The sequence below is a fragment of the Petaurus breviceps genome, unplaced genomic scaffold, assembly GCF_028583685.1.
Source record: "Petaurus breviceps papuanus isolate PSGF00001 unplaced genomic scaffold, PetGlider_PUasm1.0 103, whole genome shotgun sequence".
Classification (NCBI taxonomy): domain Eukaryota; kingdom Metazoa; phylum Chordata; class Mammalia; order Diprotodontia; family Petauridae; genus Petaurus; species Petaurus breviceps.
Genome location: NW_027185588.1, coordinates 4,745,252 through 4,764,309, shown reverse-complemented (window position 1 = coordinate 4,764,309; position 19,058 = coordinate 4,745,252). Strand labels below are relative to the sequence as shown.

The 19,058-nt window shown below is 45.5% G+C and overlaps 1 protein-coding gene across 1 annotated transcript in view; it reads right to left on the bottom strand.

Annotated features, from left to right (window-relative positions):
* Positions 1 to 19,058, bottom strand: part of TIMM44 (translocase of inner mitochondrial membrane 44) — a 207,252-nt gene that overhangs the window by 7,131 nt on the left and 181,063 nt on the right. The window contains exons 9-13 of the mRNA XM_069099049.1: positions 13,423 to 13,515; positions 13,140 to 13,264; positions 11,383 to 11,433; positions 3,519 to 3,608; positions 839 to 949 (exon numbers count right to left, since the gene is read on the bottom strand). Of these exons, the coding sequence (XP_068955150.1) occupies positions 839 to 949; positions 3,519 to 3,608; positions 11,383 to 11,433; positions 13,140 to 13,264; positions 13,423 to 13,515 (470 nt within the window). The remainder of the gene's footprint in view (positions 1 to 838; positions 950 to 3,518; positions 3,609 to 11,382; positions 11,434 to 13,139; positions 13,265 to 13,422; positions 13,516 to 19,058) is intronic.

Sequence of the window (19,058 nt, the reverse complement as noted above, 5' to 3'; positions counted from 1 at the left end):
AAATCACTAAGTCCAAGGTGCTGATAAGGGCTTCTGTGAAGCCCAAGCTGGAGTGTCCCCAAATCACATCCCTCCAAACCTGAAAACCACCTTCCCATGGGTTGCTCTCATTCCCCAAACCACATTTCCTATAGTCCTAGACAAAGACAGAAGCCCTCTAGGAAAAGCAATTGGATCATTGCCCCAGAAAGGAAAATTCTAAAGTAGAACTTCATATGGTTCTGCCATGGAGAGTCCCTGGTAAAAGTCATGGAATCAGATATGGGGTCAGACCACATCGGCAAGGTCTGGGGCATCTATGAGGAAGACCTCAGGTCATTAAAGCACAGTCAGACATTAGTGATGATGCATCTTCTCTGGAAGTCAGAAAAACACAACCAGTGCTTACTGTGGAAAAGTAAAGGATGGTCCAAACAGGAGACAGGGAGTGGCTCGGCTAGCTCCTCCTTATTAACAGACTGTGAAGATCCCCCTTGTGTTTTTCATGCACAGCTGTTGGAAAGAAGCTGCCAACCCTGGAGGCAGCCGAAGCCCAGCCCAACCCACGAGTCAGGTCCTCAAGAATGGGTGCTGAGTGAATGAGACACCTGTCCCAAGACAGCATGCCAGAACAAGGCTCATTCTTTCTATACTTGGCTCAGCTGCAGTAGAACAGGTGAGGGGCTGAGAAGCAGTAAGGCCACAGACTAGCCAGTCCTCTCACACCCATGCTGGCGTCAGGCTTGGGCATCAGAGGGTCACTGAATCTGGGAAATCAGGAGATCTGGGTTCTTCTGCCTCATAGGAACAACATCATGAGCCCCATTCAGCCTGATGCGCTTTCTCCACCCTCACTTACCGGGTCTCCTTCTACCACTTCCCCATTGGGGTTCCTGATCACCATCACCAGCTGTGCCTGGAACGTGATGATTAGCACCGGCCCCTGCTCCATCATCTTCCCCATTGCCAGCTGCAGTGAAGGCAAACCAAAGAATAAAACACAACACCAAAAGCTTTTTGAGTGATGAGAAGTGTCTAGCCTTGCTGTCACAATAAGAGATACTGTAGGAGAAATGATGCAGTTGAAACTCCTTGTTTCCTGCCCAGTTACACAGAAATCAAGATAGTGTCTTTGTTAAAGGACCACACAAACAGCCTGCCCCTTGACCAGCCTTTGCCACAAAGTCAAGCTGCATTCCCCTCATCATCAGAAAGCTCCCAGCAATGCTGCCATGCTGCTCTCTCCCAGGGACTTTCAGACACTCTCTTTTCCATACTTCACAGTGACAACTTACAAAAACCCTATCACCCCTTGGTGGCTCAGCTGGTTTTGTTCTGCAAAGCCCTCCCCATTAATCTTTCTTATCTTGAGCTTCAGAATACCTATCTCAGCAAATTCCTTCCTGGCATCCACAACCACCAACTGGATCCTCAGTCTGAGCTCTGGGGCGGCCAGCACAAGCTTTCAGTCTCGGCTGACAGGTTCAGGGAGAGGACATAGCCCTGAGCCCAGCTCCCACATTGGGGGGAAATTAGGGGGAGGGTATGCCTGTGTGACTGGCTCTCTGCTGCCCCCTCCAGTCACACAACCACCCCAGGACCATCTCTCATTCTCCTGTTGCACACACCAAGGTCAATGACTGCCAGGCCTTTCTAATCATCATTTGTGAAACTGGATTTTCTGGGAGACCTTGGACAAGGTTCCCTCAACTCCTACAGCTAAAGGGTTAATGAGATGACAATGTTCTGGTATGTTCCAAAGAGGTGTGGTCACTAGAGGCAAGCCATTTTTCAGTGTTCTGCCTGCAGGCTCCATGCCCTGCAAGCAGAGCCAGAGGCCAACATCCTGAGGCACTCAGGGCCCTGTGACCTTAGAACTAGGCCAGCACCTCGAGGTTCTGGGTCCTGGATGCCTGAGGCTGGAACTTAGGTCAGGGCAAACATATCTAGGGTCTATAATCTTTAGAAATTAAAAAAAAAATTTAGCACCAACTGGCCGTGTAACCTTGAGCAAGTTACTTAACCCCGATTGCTTAAAAAAAATTGTTCAAAGCTCCTGGTGCTGAACTTTATTTGCTAGAGAGAGCCCAAGAACATTACACCAAACCCCTTTAGAACACGTGCTCTTAGCCCAGGGCTTAGGAACTTAAAAAAAGAATTGGATAGGGTATAGAAATAGAACTGGTTTCATGTATAATTTTATTCTATGCCTTTAAAAATATTCTTATGAGAAGGGGTCCATAGGCTTCACTATTTTTTGGTTCAGGAACCAAAAACAATCAAGGATCCCTGCTTCAGAAGCAAGCTTAGTGACTACAGTTCTGGAGGGAAAAACAAAAGGTTTCTATCTAGAGTCTTAGGTGCTAAGGTCCAGCTGAGCTCAAGCCCTGGTGAAGAGGGGGCACAAGCAAACTTGGCGCTCCCTACTCAGCTTGACCAATTCTGAAGTGTTTCCTCTTACACCAAATGGCAGGTATCAATACCTGGGAGACAAAATGCTTCCCCTCTTCCTGATCTCACCATTGCCAGCCCCATTTCAAGCATTCTCCTCTTCCTAGTAGCTCATGACAAATCCAAAAGAAGGAGAGGGGTTGCCCTCATTTCAATGATGTGTGTGGCCTGAGAAAACAACACAAAACTCTGAGCTGCACCTGTCAACCATGAGTTTGTAAATCCTGGCTGCCTACCACAGGAAAAGTCAGGAGCAGGAGAGCCACAACTACACTGGATGGGCAAAGAATAGACTATAATGTCTCGATGGGCCACTACTGCACCTAGGTCAGGCCTGCCAGGTGGAACCAGCGATGCCTAACCCAAGTGCACTCGAGGATACTGCCTTCTTAGGAGAAATGGGCCCAGACACCTCTTGCCTAGCAGCTGTTATTCTGAAAACCAAGCTATTCCTCTTTACAAGGAGATCAAGTTTGCTGGTTTAAGGGCCCTTGGGCAGCAAAGGCTAAAGCTGCAATCACTTAGAGAAGTTCTAAAATATGCAAGCCCATATAAAGGCAGAGGGGTGGGAACGCTGAGGTGTAGTTCAAAGGGTCATGGGGGGAAGGGACCTCTGAGGGCATGTGACCCAATTCCCACCTAAGCAAGAATCCTCTTCATGACTCCCCTTCCCAAGTCAGTCTAGAATCCTCTGCTTCCCAAAGCAGTTAATCCAACACCGGGCAGCTAATTCTTGGCAACGTTTCCTTACAGCGGTCTCAAATATGCCTCTGTGCACCATCCACTCATTGTCTGCATTCCAGAGACATGGGGCTGGGTCCTATCTAGGCCAATGATCTGTCACTGCCCTTCTTCTAGGCCAGCTGCTCTTAACTGTTCCGCTTCGTGGACCCCTAGGAAGTCTGGTAAAATCTAAGGACCACAAAGAAAGGCAATTACCACTGAAACTGTTGTCAAAATATTATAAAGCAAACACACGTTCACAGATCCAAGGTGAGGATCCCTAGGCTACAAGATCTCAAAGGCCCACTATAGTCCTATGGGCCTAGCTGACTTCTGCAAGCAAAGAAAATAGTGAAGGGACTCACATCCACATTGCTGATGTCCAGAACCCTGGAATGGAACTGCAGGCCCATGGATTTTGCTTGGTGGATGGGATGAGCCACCTGATTGTATGTCTGCAAGAAAGGAGACACAAGTGAGAGAGAAGTCGATCGGCATCGCTTCAGAAAAGTGCAGATTCAGAGGAAGGCATGAACAGAACGGCCTGATCTGGGGTCCAGACTCCACTGGGCTCTGAAGGCAGCTGCTGGGAGTGAAAACAAGAAGGTGTTATATGTATTTTTCTCTAACTAGAACTCAGTCTTATGAGAAACAAGGGTTCATCTTACATGCTACTTTTAAAACTTCTCCTCAGCAGCCTCCAGCCCAGCAATAGCTACACTGGCACAGTCAGCTTCTCTCATTTTAACAAAGATATTCAGCCATCTTAGCCAACCCCAAGCCTCACACAAAGCATCTTGTATTAGTCACAATGCAGAGGAGGTCTTCAAAGGTCTGACATCTCCTCCTCTGTTTCCCTCCATTGTTTATGAGATGAGTACAGAGCAAAATTAACCAGAAGAGATTTGAAGTTACTTAATACGAGAATCAAGGTTGAGTAGGATGAAATACAGGGGAAGGGGGTGAGGCTAAATTGGGGATTCTGAAGGTTGAGGGCATGGGCCATGCTGTAAGACATCAAAGAACTGGAGGGAGATTACTGGTGACAAATCCTGGTATGGGTTTAGAGGTATGAACTAAAGTTTCTCTGATTTTCCTCTACTGGGCCTAGACTTAGGAAAACCTGGGCTCAAATTTGGCCTCAGATACTTTCTAGCATAGCCCCTAGAGAAGTCACTTCACCTTTGCCTCAGTTTCCTCATCTGAAAACTGGGGATATTAATAGCACCTAAGTCCCAGGTTTGTGAGAACCAAACAGGATAATAATTATAAAGCTTTTAGCAGCGTCTGGCATACTGTTGTTGTTCAGTCCTGTCTGACTCTTCGTGACCCCATTTGGGATTTTCTTGGCAAAAACACCGGAGTGATTTGCCATTTCTTCATTTTACAGCTGAGGAACTGAGGCAAACAGGATTAAGTGACTTGCCCAGGGTCACACAGCTGGTAAGTATATGAGGTCACATTTGAACTCAGGATGATGAGTTTTCCTGACTCCAGGCCTGGAACTCTATCTACTGTGCTGCTTAGCTGCCTGTCTACCACATATTAGGCTATCCCACTACAGCAGACCAATATCCCCCCCCCAATCCTTTCCTATGCTGCCCCTGAAATATGGCAATGAAGACAAACTCATTAACCCCGCTTTCCCAGGGGAATTTTTTTATATCAATTTAAATGAATTTTTATGGATTTTGAGTCAACTATGTAATCACTTTGTAAGTAGGGAGGTGACTCAGTTTAGTTCATTAAACTAAACTGAGGGAGAGGCAGCTCTAAGTTTTCTGAGAACACTGGCACAGACTACTGGGACGGGCTTTTGGCAGGGATAGGCATCTGAATATGAGATCAGATTCACAGACCTTGCACATCACGACCTAGACATGCTTGAGTCTTGTACTTACGGGTACTGCCCCTTTCCTTATTTCTGCACATCCCTCCTCCCTGAGTCTCTTTGCCTTTGCTCAAGTCCTGTGCTTCCTCCTGGTAGGGAGGTGACACTGTTCTGAAAGACTGTGCTCGCAGAATGTAAGAGCTGGCAAGTCCTAACAAGTTGGACAGCTCTGAGTAGGGTCTTGAAGACACATGAAGTTTGCTGTCAACCAAGCTAAGTGCACCTCTAGGTGTCATCACAAGATACAACCAGTAGAGGACCTTCCTGCCCCTTCCATGTTCTGTGACTAGCTAGCATCCAGCCACTCCTCTGCCTCCAGTCCCTACCTCTGAGCCTACCCTTCTTAGTCTCTGTCCACAAAAAGGTTCTAGGGGTTTTCAGAATACATCTTCCCCTGCCCCACTGTATCCTTAATAGTAAGTGTACGGTATCAGGCCACAGCAACTTCACTGAGATGATCCAGGTGCCCTACCAGGAGTGTACCCCACCCTTGAAGCAGCCATCCCCTTCCTTGTTTTGGTCATGCAGGTCCTCTCCCAAGCAGCCTCAGTGGATGGGGACGACCTGGATGTACCATGTATGCACTCTGCTGGGCTGGTCCTCAAGTGCCCAACTCATCTCCAGGCTGATGACTGCTGCTTTTCTGACTCTTAGAAAACACTCAGAGTTTGTGCTCCTGCTGGCTTTTAAGGACACAGTGGGGCAGGGGAAGATGTATTCTGAAAACCCCTAGAACCTTTTTGTGGACAAAGAGACTAAGAAGGGTAGGCTCAGAGGTAGGGACTGGAGGCAGAGGAGTGGCTGGATGCTAGTCACAGAACATGGAAGGGGCAGGAAGGTCCTCTACTGGTTGTATCTGGGGATGACAGCTAGAGGTCAGATCTGTGGAGCTGCAGAAACCCAGTGAGCACAAGGCTCTTTCTTTCATGGAATTTTGCTTTGTCTCTCTCCTGCCAGGGAATAAAGGTGCCTTGATAGTGAAGTACCATGAGGGCCAGCGAAGACTGGGCTGAGAGAACAGCTTTCACAAAACTAGTCTAGATCCTGAGAGAGACACATGCCCACCAGCTTCTACAGCACCTATGTTCCAGACATGGTACTGGGTACCAGAGACAAAAATGCTGAGGACCTGCCCATAAGAGGGTCAGCTGACTAGCTGAATGATATGGTCAAATCTGTGCTTTAGGAAAGTCACCTTGGCAGCCCCAAGGAGGATGGACTGGAGAGGGTAGGGATGCTGAGGAGAGATCACTTTAGGTGCCTGTCACAGCAATCTGGGTACAGGTGTGAGGTGACTTAAGGGGATAGCTCTGTGAGCAGTGAGAAGGGGACAGAAGAGAGAGCTGATGGAGGCAGAAATGAGTCAACAGGAGTCTGATGTTACAACCCTGAAAAACTGAAAGATGGTTGTGCTCAAGAGAAACAAGCAAATTCAGAGTTGGGGAGAGCTGGGGGAAAGAGAACAAGCTCTGCTTGGGCTGATGAATCTGAGCCACCTCCTGAAATATCCACGAAGAATCAGGAGGTAGAACAAGGATGCTGATATAGCAGAAGACAGTGAAAAGTGGTCACAGAGGTGTGGACCAAGGAGGAGAACCAAGAAAGAGTCACCCAGAAGCTAAGGGAAGAGTGTGAGGAGGAAGCAGGGTTGACAGTGTCAAGGGCTGAAGACAGATCTTCAGGAACCTGAGAGAGAAGTTTCAGCTGCTGGATGGACAAGGGAGAGGAGATGACCAGATGGCTTTCTCCAGGAGTCTGTGAGCATTCTCTGATGAAAGCAATGCTAAAGAGCCGTCTTCCCCCAAACATCTGAGAACCTGGAATGGAGTACACAGATCTGAAAAAAGAAAAACACCTAATTCCCCCTCACCACATGCACTAGGAACAAGCTGAGGTCTCCTCCCTTATGCTTACAAAACTCCTCACTTGATTTAGTCAGACCAGTAGCTACCAGGTTGTCTCTCCTCCCTTTCACAGCTGTCTACACTTGCTACCTCCACTTCCTCTCCTCTCTCTTTGTAATCTGCCTTCTGACCCTACTTAGTTGAAAGTATGCTTCAATTCTCTTCATCACTAAGTCACAGTGCATCACTCTCCACAACACCCTTCTCTCCTGGTTTTCCTCCCACTTGTTTGTTGGCCCTTCTCAGGTCCATTCGCTCCTCCCTCTGCCATGACTCTTCAATCTGCCTGTCCAATCCTAAACTCTTTATTCAACTCCAGTCCCACATTGCTACCTGCTAAACCTCTCCACCTGCATCAAGGAAATACCTTAAATTCAACCTGCCCAAAGCAGAACTCATTTCCACTCCAAAATCTGTCCCTCCTCCAAACTTCCACATTTTTATTGAGAATGCCACCATTTTTCAGTCACTCATTCTCAGCCCTGATTCTTCCCTCTCCATGTCTTGTTGATGCTACCTCTATACAATCAGACTCTACTCTAACGAATGTCCTCATTGCCTTTTGACTAGGCCAGACTACTGAAACAGCCACTTAACTGGTCTCTGCTTCTATGGTCCATCCTCTACAATTGTCAAAAGATTTAAAAAACACTGATCTGTCCTTGTTACTCTCGACTCAAAATTCTTTGGTGGCTCCTGTCACTTATGGGATAAAACACAGAAGTACTTCAAGTTCTCCACACTCTGACTCTCACCCACTTTCTGAAGCTCATTTCACAATACTCCCTCCACATACTTTCTGTTCCAATCAAACCTGCCTGCTCAATGCTACCTTTTTACAACCCTGAATCTCATAGAATTCCAGAGTTAAAAGGGCAATGGGCCTTAGTCCAATCCAATCCCCCAAAAAGAGATGATAAGCAGTCACCTTCAGTGTCCGGGCCTTGGCACAGTATCTTGTCCATACGTGGGATATTCGTCCTCCTCACTTCCATCTGTCTCTTGGAATTCCTAGCTTCTTTCACGTCTCAGCTAAGCTAACACCTCCTACACATCAGGCATTCACGGATCCCCTCAGCTAGCACTGATCTCTCCCTCTTGAAATCATTTTATATTAATTTCTAAAAATATTCTGCGTTTATTTATTCATGCATCCATCATGTCCACCAACAAAACGCAAGCTTCTGGAAAGGCTGTGCCAGCAGGATATATTATCTGTAAGGTCCAAACAAGCTGGACATGTGATGCCTGCTGTCTGAGGACCGATCATGCTAAGAAGAGCGAGGAATATCTCTAGGGTGCCATCTACAAAGGCTCAGAGGGGCTTGTTCATGCTAACAAGCATCCTGAAGCAACCATCCCTTTTCTGCTTCAGGCATGCAGGTTCTCTCCTGAGCAGCCTCAGTTGATGGTGATGGGTCCATCTGTCTGCCCTTTGCTGGACTGGTCCTCTGGCACACAGCTCACTGCCATGTCAATATTAAATCTTTCTGTCTTCCTAGGAAAGACTATAAGGGGCAGGGACTACTTTGTTTTCCTTTGCAGTTTCAGCATCTAGCACCGTACCTTTTATAAAGTAGGTGTTTAATAAATGCTTATTTGCTTGAAACTAAATTATGTAATACAGTGTTTTAGAACTTCCTTTGGTTGTATCATATTAAGTTCCATGAAGGAAGGGCTATTTTTTTCCCCTTTTTTGGAAGGCAATTGGGGTTAAGTGACTTGCCCAAGGTCACGGTCACATGGCTAGTTTTTGTGTTATGTGTCTGCGGCCAAATTTGAACTCAGGTCCTCCTGACTCCAGGGCCGGTGCTCTATTCACTGCGCCACCTCGCCACCCTTAAGGGTTATATTTTTACCTAAAATTTGTACCTCCACCAGCGTTGGGAAACAGCTCTATATATCAATACAGCTTAAGTTTGCTGTACATAAAGTGCTATGTCACAAACTGTCCAGAACATATATGTAGCTGGAAAGGTGAGGCCAATGAGTCAATCCTTCAACACACTTAATGAGGAAGCAGCACTGAGGATGGACAACACACTGGGCAAGGAACTGAAGGGGAGAAAGAGGAACTGCTTGCATCTGGGAAACTGCACAGTCCTTTTTAACACCTCAATTTGCTCTATGACCCCCCAAATCAAATTGTTTTAGCAGCAATATTTTTCTGGTGATGCTATAAGGCTATGAATCCTGGAAACTCCATCATTCAAGGTGTCAAAACATTGGGTGATGTAAAAGGCAATCCTGACAAGACTAGAGTGGGCCTGAGAAGGATGAAGCATACTGATGACTTAACGAAGATTCACAGATGAGGAAACAGGACTGGAAAAGGTGGTTCAGGAACTAATTAAAAGCAAGGGGTAACAGATGGTCAGCACAAGGGCTTCCAGGTGTGTGGAACCTGTAGCCTCAAGACCACATGTGGCTCTATAGGTCTTCAATTTTAGCACTTTGATTGAATCCAAACTTCCCAGAACAAATCCCAGTAATAAAAGGACCAGTGCTCACAGAACCCGGGAAGGTGCCCAGCATGTTGGCAAGATATTCTATGGAGAATTTATGCAGAAGAGAAAACAGCTTCTCAGAGTGATAAGGCACAGGTGGGTTAGAGAATCTGTGGGATTAGGGGGTGGGCCCACAAAGGGTACAGGTCTGTGGAAACCTTGTGGATAGACCTACAGGAGAAACAGAAATTATTCTCAAAGAGAATAATTATAACTGAGTTATTATTGTGTCTTGTTAGAATTTATAATTTTGTTAAAATGCAAATAGTTAGGAGGCCAAGGTTTTATTTGATATTTGATGACCCATTTTGTTTCTCTGATTTCTGGTATTTGATGGGATGTTAGTTTGCTAGGACTTTTGTAAAGGCTGAGAAGGCTAAAGGCCACACACAGATGATGTGGCTGGAAGGCATCCTGGAGGTCATCAAGTCCCACCCACATGGACAGCAGTGTCAGCCCTGATCAGAGCTCATCTAGCCTAGCTTCTGCTAGAAGATTTCCCATGATGGGGAGGCTCACTCCAGTTGGTGTCAGATGGCAGCTCCCTTTTATTGAACAGCTCAGATGATTGGGAAGTCCTCCTTACACAGAGTTGTTTATCTGCGTTAGTACAATTTCTCATTGCTGCTCCTAATCCCACCACCCACTGGGCCCATGCCAAGCCAGTCTAATTAATCCATTTGTCCTTGTCTACACGACAGCACTCCAAATTCGTGAAGGCAGATCTCACATCTACTCTAAGCCTTCACTTCTCCCAAGCTAAACAATCTCCAGTTTCTTCACCTGATCCATCACAGGGTCTGCTTGTTGGTTTGGCAGCCCTCCTGGAGACAGGCTCCACCCTGTCAATGTTTTCCCTTGTAGCAGACACTAGACTTCTCTTAATGCAACCTAAGATCATGATAGCTCTAAAAAATTCCCAACCTACTGATGGGGTGCTTGGGATCTATGTTTGTAAAATCTATTTGTAAACTCAGTTTGTAACACCAATTTGTAACATCAGGAATGATGGGGTGCTTGGGATCTATATTTGTAACATCAGTCTGTAAAACTTTGTAACTTCAATTTGTAAAACCAGTTTGTAAAATCACACTCCATTCCCCGCCCCTCCCCAGTCTCAGAGCATTAACTCTCCCTTCTCCACCCGACCCTAGCTTCAAAGCATTAATTGTGCCCAGCAACAACTCATGGATTGTTTATCTCAGCCTTGAAACACTAGCAAGCTACACCTATCAATCCTTCACAAAAGTATCTATAAACATTCCAGCTTAGGCAACTATTATCTCCCCCTTGCATAGTGTCTCATTGCCCCGTGAATTCTTCGGTACCCTATCTCTGGGTTAACTGCTTTGCCTATTATCCACTGAATCTCTGGCTAACCTTGGTTCCCAGACATTAATCTTGTCAAACATGACACTGATGGGTGGCAGACTGGGCACTTCTCCATCAGCCCTTGACCGCTCACTGCCTTAGTGACTTTTTCAAGCCTAAAACCACACCTCTAGGTAGCCCCTCCTTGGGCTCTTTCCCAGTGAATCATGGGCAATACACCTTCGAAGTTACATTACACTGTCCCTACCTTAACTCCTCCCTAATCCCACCCTTAACCACCTAGTTAGCATAATTGGCACGGGTTCTACTATGGATGATTCTATATAAATCTTAATTCTACCCCTTTGAGGTTGCAGGTCCCCTAAGGATCCTTGCCTGCTGTAAGGCGTATAATAAACTTTTTCAACTCTGACTCCAAGTCAGCCTGAGCTCAATTCTTTCCAGACTGAATTGCAGGTTCTGGTCTTAGATAAGATCAGAGCTCCTGCTGAACCTACTATTGGGAGCCATTCCTCATCACTACCACTAGTTCTTCACATTTATTTCATTTTCCAATGTTCTATAAAGTCCAGAAATTAAAAACATGAAAACTTACTGCTTCATAGCACCAGTCTTTGAGGATATCCAGCTCTCCAGCTATCATTGCCTAAAAAAGAAAATGAGAAGTGTGAACTAGAAGGGGAGACTTCTGGGGAAGTAAGCCTGCAGGAGGCTGCTGCTTGAGTGCAAATTTTAACAACAGTGCTGTCACCGTCACCTTCCCCAGCTCTCAGAGCCTCAACTGAACGTCTGGAGCCCTAGTGTGGCTGTTAAATTACTAGGGAGAGTTTTTAGCTAGGAGTACTTAAGAGCTGGATGGAGAAGAAACAGGACTGATGTCAGGTGGCTATGGTTCATGTACAAAGCCCTTCTCGCCAGGCTCCTGTGTCACTAAAACCTAGTCCAACCCTCCTCACACAGTTATGGCTTTCATAAAAGCTAGGTAGGTATGGGGATACCTCAATAACAAACCCCTTTCTTACAAAGCTCAGGAAAGGCTTTCCACAGTGTGAAGTCACTGGGGAAAGTTTTAGTCTTCTCATCAATGGGTCACATAGTAAATGAGTCTATAATTCACAGACACCCAAAAAGTAGGAGAGTGCAGACCAGGTTGTGTCTCTAACTTCTGTGAGTGGTACTAGGGGACTGTCCCAAGGAAACCTTGATAGACAGACAGATATAGAAACAGAAACACAGACACACGAGTTGCAGCCCAATTTATCAGAAAGGGAAGGAACCAAAGTCCAGAAAGACACACATCCTGACGTAACATACAATCCCATGCCTCCTTTATCATTCTGATTTCTAGTAACAAAGCTCCAATCAATGAAGCAGGTTATCAGAGCACATGTGCTTTGTATCACACAAGGATTAGATGTCAATCAGTCAGCAAAGGAGAATTTGGAGACTTTTGTCCTAAATGTACCAATAAGATCATGGAGGTTGGGGACTACAAGAAAAATAAGTGAAAGTAAAGACAAAATCGTGACAACAAATTAGAAGAGAATGAGAAAAGCCACAAAATTTCCCTGCAAAATGAATCTTCGATCCTGGAGGGTAGGGGAGGCCTGAGAGTGAAGCCCCTGCCAAGAAGTGTCCCCCTGAAGACTGCTTTTGTACAATCTTCCCAAACTACCAGAAGTCACTGCCCAAAAGGTGGGAACAAGGGGCAAGTGCTAGGGAGAAAAGGTAGCTAATCACCCATGAATCTCCTTCAGCTAAGCCTGAAGAGTACTGGTTAAACTGATGGATGAATATGAAAAATAGCAAAAAATGTTCAGAGTAGGACAGTGAACAGAGCACCAGTCCTAGAGTCAGGAGGACCTGAGTTCAAATTTGGCCTCAGACACTTAACACTTACTAGCCATGTGACCTTGGGCAAGTGACTTAACTCCAACTGCCCTGCCTTCCCCCTCCAAAAAGCAAAAAACTATGTTTAGAGTAAGAACTCAGCAGCAAGTCAAATTAGAAGCCAGGAAACCTGGTTCTAACCTCAAATCTACTCCTGAATGTGGCCCCATGTCTTAGTTAGCACCCCCTTAGTCTCAGTCTATCCAATGGCATGACCATAAGACTATCCAAGAAAGTCATAAAGTTCCTAAACGAGGAGGGCTATATCAACACTATCAGGACTCCCAGTAATGCCCCAGTTTCTCAGTGGAGGACAAGTTCTCATTGCCACTCCATCCCCTCTTCCCCCACTTACTAAGGCGGGTCCCCAGGACAAGCCAGGCCAAGGCTTTCACTGATCGCACATGAAATGCAAAGTAATGAGTATTCTGAGAACCTGAAAGCCTCACATGAGACACCTACCTCCAGGACATTGGGGATGATATCCCGTTCACACTGCTGCAGAAATTTATCTTTGTCAAAAGTTGGATCCACTTTGAGGATTTCAGTCAGAACTTCAGACATCTCTGTCTTTGAGAACAGGCCACCTGATGAATAAGATTCTGTAATCAAGGCTCAGGGTCCCACCCCCAGTGGCCTCCCAACACCCACAGATTCTGGAGGCTGCCTCTTCCCACCTGCCAGGCAGTCTCTACAGTGTGCTGACCCTCGGTTCCTGGGACCTGTGAAAGGGTGGTCTGCTCACCTATTAAATCAGTAATCTTGTCTGTCACTGCTCGAGATACCCGGATGAAGGTATTATCACTTTCATCATATTTCATCTTCATCTCAAAGAATCCTGAAAGCAAAGCAGATAGTATGACCTGTGAACAAGCCTTTTATTTTTATTTCAAAAATTCATTCTAACCTTAGTTACTATCAACACAGCATCTACAGTGAATAAAAAAACTCAAAATATTGTTGATCATAATACCATAAACAGCTAAGTGGCACAGTGAATAGAGCACCGGCCCTGGAGTCAGCAGCACTTGAGTTCAAATCCGGCCTCACACACCTGACAAACCTTACTAGCTGTGTGACCCTGGGCAAGTCACTTTAATGCCAGTTGCCTTGCCTTCCCCCCATCAAAAGAAAAAGTTCATAAGTGAACATGAACTTGAACAAAATAGCAAAAATATTCTACTTCTTTTCTAAATGCCTTGTGCTGTGTACTTCTTTTAGGTTTCAATAGGTCTTCTCAAATTATGCTGTTAAATAATCAAAAAATTATGTCATTAAACATCAAGAGATCATATCAGAGGACAGGGCCTCTTCCTGTGAACAGCTTTATAGAGGGAAATGGTCCGCAAGGAAAGAAGAGGATGACCCCTCTCAAGTGGGTACCTCAGATCACAGGCAAATGCAACCTGTAGAGCTGCACTCTATGCTTCCCCCAACACACAGACGACCTCTCTCCTGAATTCAAATCGCACATCTCCATTAGGGTGTCTCCCAACTCAAGGCCATCTACTAAAACTGACCCCTTTGTTAATGGTGCTAGATCAAATCAACTTGACTCAAAAGCTCGGCTCTCCTTGACTTCTCCCTTGCCTTGATGCTGTCAAAAAAGTCCTGGTGACCTGATGAAAACTGCTGCTCGGCACCTTCCCTATATTCCTCTGGGCCTGCTCTTAGTCAACAAACATTTATGAAGGGCCTCCTTTGTGCCAGACTCTTCTTCTGCCTACAAGGGCCTTTCAAATATCTGAAGCAATCTTCCTGGTCCATTCTTTCAGGAAGGTACCAAACATGTCTCATTCACTTCCTGCTTCCTAGCCACACTCATATCCTCAATACTAGAACCAGAATCAAATGGACTCTGCCCCTGAGCATCAAAGGGCTATAGCAACCTCCTCCCCTATGGCTCCATTCACTAGGACCAAAGTGTTCGCACCTGGTCAGCACTCCTGTTTATATGATTTTCTCCATGAGAATGTTGTTTCATCTGTATCCTAGAACTTAGTACCGTATTTGGCATGTGATAATCTTTTCATTCATTTACTTTGCCAAGTTCAGGGAAGCAGATACAAATGTGTTGGAATCCATCATTTAATACCATCCAACTTCCAGGTACAGGGTCTCATGTTCTATCAGATCTCTGGAGCCTTTTTCCTTGAAGCCCTCTACCTGGTCTCTCCCACTGATGACCTCAGACAAGGCTATTTTACAACAGGTGACTTCCTTTCCTTTTCCCTGACTACAGTCTAGATGCCAACCTTATATTTCACTGAAACTGCCCTCTCCAAAGTTGCCAATGATCTCTTAGTTTTCAAATCTAGTGGCCTTTGCTCAATCTTCTTCCTTCGTAATTCTTCGGTGGCCTTTGACACTATCACTCTCTTCTCTCTGATATTCTCTTTTTTCTAGGTTTTTAGGACACTGTTCTCTTGGCTTTCTTCCTATGTCTTTGACCCCTATGTCTGTCTCATGTGCGGGATCCTCACAGGTGACACTAATTATGGGTGGCCCACAGGGTCCTATCCTGGGCCTTTTCTTCTCCTTCTACACATCACTGTGTGACCTCATCATCTCCTATCAAGTACAAAATCCTGTTTCATGTTCAAAAGCCTTTTGTAACCAGTTCCCCTCCCCCAATTTTTCCATCCCTTTATACCTTATATCTCCCCCAGATATTCTAATTCAATAACAGTGGCCTTCCTGGCTGTTCCACAAACAAGACAGATCCATCTCTCAGCTCTAGGCATTTTCTATCTTCCATGACTAGAACTCTCTTCTTCCTCGTCTTCATTTCTTGGTTTCCCAGGCTTCAAGTGTTAACTAACACCCCATCTCCTACATTTTCATGTAGATGCTCCCTCTCTCAAGTGGGGGCCTTTTAATTCTAATGCCTTCCCTCTCGTTTTCTATTTATCCTGTGAATAGCTAGTAAGCAGTTTTGTTGGCTCACAGTGAGACTGTGAGCTCCCTACGGCCTGGGGCTGTCTTTTACCTCTCTTGGTAGTCCTAGTGCTTGGCACAAAGTGAGCACTTAAATGCTTACTGGCTGACTTGACTTCTCTTATTTGGCACTGGTTGGTCATACAGCCTGCTGTATGACCAGCAAATTGTAATTTGCTATGTGTATGCAAAGACTGAGCTCCTAGAAAGCAAGAGTCAACAACCTTATACCCCCTCCTCAATGCCCAGGGATGTGGAGTATATTGTAACAGTATCAATCATTTGTTCCACCAGTTTGGCTCTAATCTAAGTGAGTAATGTCCTATTCATTTCTGGTCAGTGTCGTCTGGCACTCATGTATAACATATATTTGCCTCTAATCTGGTTCCAAGAAAGTCAAATTTGGTTTTCAAATAAAACTGAAAGAGAAGAGAGGGAAAGGTGAGCTCTAACTGCCCTCTGTTGCACTTCTGAAGCCAATAAAGCCATGGCTGGAACCACCAACAGCCTCCCCCAAAGCCCTGCCTAGGCTTCAACAGCAAAGACAGAGTCAGGGCAGCCTTCTGCCTTTTGCTGGTTGGCTGGCTGTTGTCCTTGGTGCTTGAAGAGGATAAAAATGACATCACTATGTTGGACTCAAGGTACACCAAGTCTGACTGGCTGATGAGATCAATGAGTTCAGAAGGTTCTATGAGAGATCATGTGCAAATAGTCTATTTGGAGTGGACAGATGTCTCTGAGTTTGTGGATCTCATGTTTCTTCTGAACCACTGCAGTTCTGCTTTCCTCATACAGCACAGTGTCTTCCTTGAGGGGGCCACGCAGTGCTGGGCAGTCCTGCGCCAGCATCTCACAAGTCTCAAAAGCAATTTCAAAGTTCTTAAGGGAGATCTTGAGAATGGCCTTGCATCACTTCTTCTAACCTCCATATGAGTGCTTGCTTCATGTGAATTATCCTTAAGACAGTCATATGTCTGACATTAAATGGTCAACGTGGCCAGCCCACTGAAATTACCCTCTCTGCAGCAGTCTGAACGCTTGACAGTTCAGCTCAAGAAAGAACCTCAGTGTCTGGTGCCTTATCCTGCCAGTGCAACCTATGAAGTACAAAATCCTCTGGTTGTTGTTCAAAATCTTCTTTTTGGCGTTCAAGATCTTCAGAACTTTACAATTCAAATGCAAGCAATTCCGTTTCCTGGAATGGCATTGGTAGACTGTCCAGTTTTCACAGGCATACAATAATAAGGTCAACACAACTGCTCTGTAAACCTTCAGTTTTCTAGGCAGTCTAATCCATCTCCTCTCCCACACTTTCCTTCAGAGCATCCCAAATATTGAGCTATCTCTGACAATGGCTGCGTCAATCTCATTATCACTGTGTACATCCCCAGAAAGCATACTGCCGAGGTAAGTGAACTTAACCACAGTATCCAAAATTCCCTAACTCGTAACCAACAGTTCCATGTATGGACGTACCGGGGATGCTGTTTGGTGAAGAACCTGTTTTCCTAATTAGAAATTAATTTCAAAATTAGCACAAACAGCAGAGAACTGATCCATACTCTGTTGCACTTCAGCCTAAGGGGCTGTACTGAGCGCACAATCATCTGTGAAAAAAAGTCACACACCAATGCTGCTTCCACTTGAATCCTGGCTTATAGCCTTTTCAAGTTAAACAATTTGCCATCAGTGCAGTAGCTGACCTTGATGCCATTTTCAACCTTGTTAAAGGCATACAGCAAGATGGCTGAAAACATCATGCTAAAAAGCATGGCAGCAAGCAATGAGCCCAGCTTCACTCCACTGGTGACTGATTTATCTAGAACCCCGGCAAGCATGCTGCCATGAAACTGACATACAACACTAATGAACTTCTCTGGGCAACCAGATTTTGCCACAATTTTCCACAAGCCCTCACAACTGACAGTATCAAAGGCCTTGGTCAGATTTATGAACGTCGTGTACAGACCTCTGTTCTGCTCCTGGCAATTTTCCTGGAGTTGTTGGGCAGCAAATACCATTATCAACTTGTTCCTCAGTCCTTTATGAAGCCACACAGACTCTAAGGTAGATGACCATCTTCCAGGTAAAGGGATCAGTCTATTAAGGAGGGCTCTGGCAAGAATCTTGACAGCCATGACTAAGAATAAGAACCACACTGTCATTGTCCTGAAACAGTCTATCTCCTTTTCCTTTCTAGAGATGAGGCACTGGGGGATCCTGGTGTTGGCACTTGCCTGCTCTACTGCCCTGGGCCTTGGGATCTCCCACTGGTTAGCTGAGGTGGGGCTTGCTGGGACGCCTCCCGTCCTCTACTGTTCCCCCTTCACCACAGTGAGAGGGATCTTTCCTGTTAGTCCCCCCAAGCTTCCTGGGCTACCAGACTGCTACACCTTGTCTTTCTGATGGCTCAGCTGTTTCAGAGTTTTCCCTGGGATGATATTTTCTGGGCTTTCAGAGGTTAATAAGGGAGAGTGAGAGAAACTTCTTACTCTACAATCTTGGCTCCCACCCTGCTGAGTTCTCTTGCAACAAGAGCTTTGTCTTTCAAGTCTACTGGATTCTGTGCTGTCTATAAGCATGCACACATTCTATATATCAGTGTTTAGTGGAATTCATCTTCACATTTACTGGGATGGGGAAGGAGGCCATACCAAGTAGTAGTAAGAGTGGAGAGCACAGTAGTGCACAGTAAAATCAACACAAGTTTTTTTTAAAAAAATTTTTGGAATGAGAATTTCTTTCAGAATTCTTTACATAAAGTTGAATCTGTGTAATGCAAATGTACATAAAGCAAGACCTGTTTGTACATGGCTCCTGTACTCTGCAAAGGAGGGAGGCGCAATTTCTCATGGCTTTAGGCTAAGGCGCGATGACCACTCCTTTTTCCCCTTTTGGTCAGTCGTTTATTACTTTAAATGAGTTTTAATTGATATCTTTTATTTTTAAAATCATTATAGTTGTCCCAAGCATTCACCTGCAGATAGCCTGCCCATACATGGAAAAAGTAAGAAAAAATGGGCCATATATTATTTTCTTAAAAAAGACCCTTCCCAGCTAATTCCACAGCCCATTAAGAATGCAAGAATTACTAGGCCTGGAAGACAAAGTGCTCAGTGTGGGAGTGGTGGGAATCAAACCAGCTGCTGGGGACTGTATCAGCAATTAAGATGAAGAAGGCCGCTTCCTCAGCTTTCTGCCAATGAAGATGGGGAACCCTCAGGAGAGCTGCCTCCCTGCCTGCTGCAGTGAAAAGGGCTCCCTCCAACCCATCCACAAGAAGCTGGACAAAATCTCCAAATCAGGCCTGTGAGAGTCTATGCCCTTCCTTGTGGTAAAGAAGAGAACTTAGGGGGCACAATAGCTACCTTCATGTAAGTAGTGACAGGCCCCTGGGCACAGAGTCAGAACCAAGTTTTCCTGACTCCAAAGCTGGCACTGTTC